General features: G+C 40.5%; 1 protein-coding gene across 1 annotated transcript; it reads right to left on the reverse strand.

Moving 5' to 3' along the window:
* Positions 1 to 1,956: 1,956 nt before the first annotated feature.
* Positions 1,957 to 5,157, reverse strand: TMEM52 (transmembrane protein 52). The gene is made up of 3 exons (XM_010577459.1): positions 5,119 to 5,157; positions 2,944 to 3,113; positions 1,957 to 2,276 (listed from the first exon to the last, which is right to left on the reverse strand). The coding sequence occupies exons 1-3, from the start codon at positions 5,148 to 5,150 to the stop codon at positions 1,957 to 1,959; spliced, it is 522 nt and encodes a 173-aa protein (XP_010575761.1). The 5' UTR covers positions 5,151 to 5,157.
* Positions 5,158 to 6,055: the final 898 nt, after the last annotated feature.

The raw sequence follows: 6,055 nt of genomic DNA on the forward strand, positions 1-6,055 counted from the left end.
ATGTATTGCTCTTCCAGCTAGAGACATCCAAATAGCTACACTGGGTTATGCCTAGTCTCCATCTTGACGCAGAAAAAGAAGGCAGAGGAGAGAATAAAACAGGAGAAATATAATTACAAAGGACAGAGAAGAGACAGAAGAGAAGCAGATTTATTAAACCAATCTTTCCCTGCAACCCTCATAGTAAGCTATATACAAGTTAAATATAGAACCAACACTTCTCTAGGGAGCCGGACTCATGAACAGCTCACACACCATGAATGTGTAGCAGAGATTCTACTCTCACTCCTGTTGGCTGGCAGAGAGATCTTAATTTTTAAATCACTAGTGCTTATTTCCAGGGTAGTTCTTGCAGTAATGGTTGTCAGAGAATAGTCTTGTAAAAGCTGTGCAAGGTTTTGTGCCCACCACTTCTACTGCTTATTAATGAGAGACACCTAAATATCTGCAGAAGGTAGCCCCTTTTCACAGCTACCGAAGCCACTTCAGCAAAAATGAAAACCATCAGTCATATTCTTGTTAGCAGAAGGTCAGTCAACATTAATTCTGACCTAGCACTCCACACTTTATGTTACATTCGTTAATAGCACCTAGTGCTCATGATTTTGTTCCTGCTCTTATCCCACAGAAAATCCCATAGCAATGAACAATCCTGTAGATTGCTCATGTTCTTAAAATGTAGCCAAATTAGCACCCTGCTGAAGTGGATTCAAAGAAAATCACCACTCAGGAGTGCACAAAATTCATACTATTTGGAATATAGGAGGGGCAAGAAAGGGAAAGAGTTGTCATTTAAAAAGCCTCTCATAGCCCATATTTTTGTACATGCTGAGACCGCTGTAATCAACTCCAAGCTCCCCATTTTAAAATGATGCATAGCAGTTATCCTTGCCATTAGTACTTCATGAAGAATCATCCCTAGAGTAATTTCTTTGGATTATGGTATTTTGTATTCATAACTTATTCTAGATGGCACAGCTAGAGCATGCTTTGTTTCATCCTGCACATTACTGAGCTCATCTATGTACCAAAGAGGTGAAAGCTGCCAGGAATCTTTGATTTTTCCTTTTCTGTACTGACTGAGACCCTGATACCTGAACAGATAACAAAGTATAAGGCATCTTTGAAATATTTGAAACACATTAGTAATACTTAACCATGTGTGCAAATGTCTCTTTGAGACTAAATTGTACTTTAACTGGCAAAAGTAAGTAGTAAAAGGATCCCACCACAAGCCAGCTCATCTTCAAAATAGAAGTTTAAAGATTTAAGAAACCTCAAAAACAATCACTTCAGGTCTCATGGCCAAGAACAACAACAACAACAATATCTTTTCTTATATGTCTCATTCCTTGTCTCTAGTTGTGAAACATAACATAATGCATTTCCCTCCACACACTTTCCTGTCCTCATTTGCCATCTTCCTTCAGTTTAAGGAACGTGTGTGCCATTATGTAGCAATTTGCACTCCAGCAATTTGCTGGACAGTTAAGGTTCTCAAAAGAAGAGAAACTACAGAGGCTATTCAGTGTGACTTGCTCGGATTTCCCTTTCAATTCCAGTTTGGGATGCTCCTGTTCCAGAACAACAACTTGCTGTTTGGAGTGTTCTGACTCTCCATGTATGTTCCCAAGACGGCAAAATTCCCCTGACCTTTTTTATTGCCATATGCTGGACACAAGGAATTTTTTTTTTTTTTTAATCAGAAGATGAACAAGCATTCATGTCCCACTTTCACAGGCATTTTTAAACTGCTGCCCTTTTACTTCATTTCATATCCTTGAAGAAGCTTTACCAGATTACAACAGTCACAGAAAACATTTCTTCTAACTCACAGATCATTACAAGCGCATGAGAGGAAACATCTTTCCATCATAACCTGCCTGCAAAACCAAACTTTTCATGTCGTCTTTAACTCTTAGTCCTTCCCTTCCTTTACTCCCCGTCTGAAATGAGTCAGAGCCGTGGCTGTTCCTGTGTTGCATCTTCTGAATTTTCTGAATTTGTCTGTGTTGCTGGATCTCCGTTGATTGTATCAGGTGAATACTGGATGGGACTCAGCCCACCTGGTGTCATCTGTCCAGGGATGTCATTGAGTTTCTGGCTTATCTGTGCTACTTCAATGTATTGTTTACCCGTTTGGACAGCTTCATCATAAGAAGGTGGCAAGTCCATTGCATAGAGACTGTAAGCTGGAGGGGACAGAGTGTTCTTATCCATATCCATAAATATCGAAGGAATAGGGGCACTTAGAGGGTACTGCAATGAGCTATATGCTGTGAAGAAAAGGAATTAAAATAAATAATTAAACACCTGCATAGAATGATGATATATAAAGGGCTAATCCTGCTTTTCTCCAAGAAATTATGGACTTGTTTTTGTGGTGTCAGAAGATATGCACTATATACTAAAAGCTGTCAATATAGAATTACCCACGATGGAATCTATACATTCTCCAAAAGAAAGCAGTCAGAAGACAAAATGTCTTTGCGTATCACCATCCAGTAATTATTGTGAAATACCTGACATAGTGCATGTATGTTGTAACAGAGGTAGTTTCAGTCGGGTTCGTACATGAATAGCTGTGAACAATTCCTCACATTAGAGATAACTTTGGCTGGAATAGTTGGACAGTGAGATGGGCAGAAAAGTTAAAAAAATGAGGGAATGGCAATAAGAACAGAGGTGGGAGATGACACATAAGAGGTTAACCCACCTCAGACTTTATTTTAACCTCTATAACATTAAATCCTACTTGTCTTCCGCACTCACTGTGTTGCCCTGATGACCTTCCTTCATCGCTCTTGCCCACGCTATGGGGCTGAAAGTTGTTCTGGGAGTACATCAGAAAGTCCCCGTTATTGCAAGGGCTAGACACAGCATTCTAGGCACACGTTCAATAGCAAAGCACTGTTGGATATTTAACTCCCAGAGGATACTTACAGGTCACTGTGCTATGGGCAGTGCTGTCACTGTCAATAGCAGGAACTGTCAAATCATAAGGGTGCCTAGGGAAGGTCTCAACTCGAAGCCTCTTCTTCCGGCAGCAGCATTTGATGCAGCTTGCTGTGATCCCACAGAGCAGGAGCAGGAACACAGACAGCAAGATTAACCTTAGAGAAGGAGGGAGTAGATCATAATTTCATTGCTTATGTTTTACTTCTTCCAGGGCTGAATATAGTTTCGCTCTAAACGGGTGAAAGACAGGCCAAACCTCCTAGGCTTAGTTCTGAATGGGTGCTGGATCCTGAATTAGAAAGTTGGATCACAAACACTTAATCACAAGTTGAAGTACTACTGACCATCCTTTCTGGCTCACAGAGGCTGTAATGTTAATTATCTTGGGTTGTATTTTCAACTTGTATGCAGTGAGAATGGCTCCGCTTTCAACAGTAAGAGTGGGTATGTACTTGGAAGGAAATACAAGTACAAACTTCCGTAAGTGTAGGACGTATATTTATAAATGAGCACAGAAATTGTATTTTGCAGTATGTCTTGAAAACACAATTCTATCTCTAGCTATCGTTTAACGAAGTTTATCATTTAACAATTTGTAGTGTACCTAGGTCAATGTGCTAGTGTTTCAGGTTCATCTCGCAGTTGAAACTCTACCTTCTCACCCCCCCAATTTCTCAAATGAATGCACTCTTCTCATGAGCTAGGTGAGCAGCAAGACATGACATGAAAAGATGAGGTAATAAGAAATGCCTGAAAATCCTGTAAAGAAGTAGGTCCAAGGACCAAGTTGAAGTACATTCGTAGTAGTTTGACAGGAATTATTGTGTGACAGATCATGCTCCTGAATTTCTCATTAGGATTATATTCCACCCTAAATATGTATAGAAATGGCCTCAGTAGCATTCTACTCTTTTTCTAAACCAAAGGTAGTACTTGCCCGTAAGAACCATGATTCCAAAATAAACCTCTCTTTAATAACTGCTTTATTTAGTTTTAACAAGAGTATATTTCTATTAGTATGAGTCAGATGATACACAGAATGATACGAATTGTGTACAAATGATACACACTGATAGAAAGGTCAGATTTGAAGGCCTCAAACTTCCACAAATTTCATGCATTTTCTTGCAAATTACTGTTTTAGAAAAACACTTTCAGGCAACTTAAAACCGAGAAGAACATACTGCCCTGCTGGAACTTCGCATTGAAACATTCCTCCAGTGCGAGGTGTATTACCTCATTGCTAGCCAGTCAGTTATTTCCTGACACCCCAGAGGCTGCAGGCTAGTGTGCTCCGTGAAATCATCATGCCTTCAGATGCTGCTGCCCTCTGATGAAGGCAGATACCACCTAGGTAAAGGCATCTCAGCAGTATAAATCTCAGCACTAGCTCTTTAGCTTTCACGATTTCAATGCCACCTAATTACAGAAGCCTTCTTAAAATATTTCATGTAACTATGTATTTTTAAACAGTTGTATGTATCAGCACGTTCTAAGAAAGCGAAGAATATAAACCAAAATTAGTCCAGACTGAATGACAGCTAAAAGTAACCAACTCACTCTGCGTGCTACCATCAAAGTTAATATATTGACAGAAATTAATGTTAGGATACCTATAGTGCACATGTGAGGCAAGAGACAAATCCACACTTGTGACAAGAGCTTACCCTTTTACTTGGCACTGTTTTCCCTGCTTTCAGTCATTCAAACAGCCAGTAAACAGGTTTGCAGTCGGCTTGAGTTCAGAATGGAAATGCAGCACTCTAAGCTAACAATCTCTTGTCCCGTAAAAGGGAGAGAGCCAAGGACTGTGCATTAGGCAACACAGTGCCGAGCCCCAACAAGTGCACGCTGCGTAGCTGCCGTTGTGTTCAGCAAAGTTGTCTATTTCGGAAGAACAAACAAGCCCTACAGTTACACTGTAGGGTGCTCAGAAAGGAAGGATGACATATCCCTCGATGAATGCTGTACCCTGCCTGACACCTTATCTCCCCTGTGGTCTCATCTGTAATATATTCCGCTGGAAGCTTTCACAAAACCAAGGAGAAACCCTTTCCTCCATCCTGTCTGAGAGAAGAGCGTTTCCATTGCCTTACTACAATTACTGTTCATAATAACTTTCAAATTATTCTAGGTTAGTAAGATTAATAATAAACTTACCAGACATACCACAGACTTGTCCAGTTAGACATGTTCTGAGGGCATCTGTGAAGGAAGGTAGATGATTCACCAATTTAAATATCTACAGTCAAACAGTATGACAGGGAATGAATTTCACACAATTTCTGAGGTGAAAAAAGGAAAGCAATCAGTGAGAGTATGGAGCAAAACCCCTTTAGATTTAGTTCCAGAGGAGTGACTGTTCTTCAGAGTTGTAAAATTACTCCAGCTGAGAACATGCAAATAATCCCACTGTAAAAGCTGGCTTCTGAGTCAATAAGTGTTTTTACAAAGTGCTACTTTACTGTTGCTTAGGAGAGGGAACTACACATGCTGGATTCTTGAAAAACAAATCAAAGAGTTATTTAAAGTTAACTGCGATGAGGTACCTAATACCATAGGCCTGTCTGAAATGGCAGCCTAAGACAACTGCCTACTTCCCCCAGTTATTTTTAAATTACTTTTTCATAGCTCCAGTGCAGACAGAAATGTTTTTTTTCCAGATCTACTTACAGTACAAAAAAAAAGAACAGCTTCTATTACATTTCAGGGGTGCAGCTGCCGCAACAGTATCGTACGTAGTGAGTTGCATGCAATGGATTTCACGCAACAGAACAAGGCTTTTGGCCACAGAGGGGGATCGGCAAACTGACTTTTCAGAAGATGACACTTCAGAGTCATTGTGAAAGACAGGATCGTACACCTTGGTCTGCAGAGCAAGGCCAGCCAAGTCAAATTTGTAAGTTTACCAGTAACGATCTCGGGGATAACAGAAGTAGCAGCAACGGATGGCCGCCAGCGAGCCATCGTTCTGATCCGATAACGCCACTCGATCGTGACGGGAACGGGTTTGGTAGCAGACATTTGACAGATTTCGATTACTCACTGATCGGAGTTCTTGCGGTTACTCTCGGATGAACAGCGCGATGCCTAAGAA

This window comes from Haliaeetus leucocephalus, unplaced genomic scaffold (assembly GCF_000737465.1).
Source record: "Haliaeetus leucocephalus isolate CR32 unplaced genomic scaffold, Haliaeetus_leucocephalus-4.0 Scaffold556, whole genome shotgun sequence".
Taxonomy (NCBI): Eukaryota; Metazoa; Chordata; class Aves; order Accipitriformes; family Accipitridae; genus Haliaeetus; species Haliaeetus leucocephalus.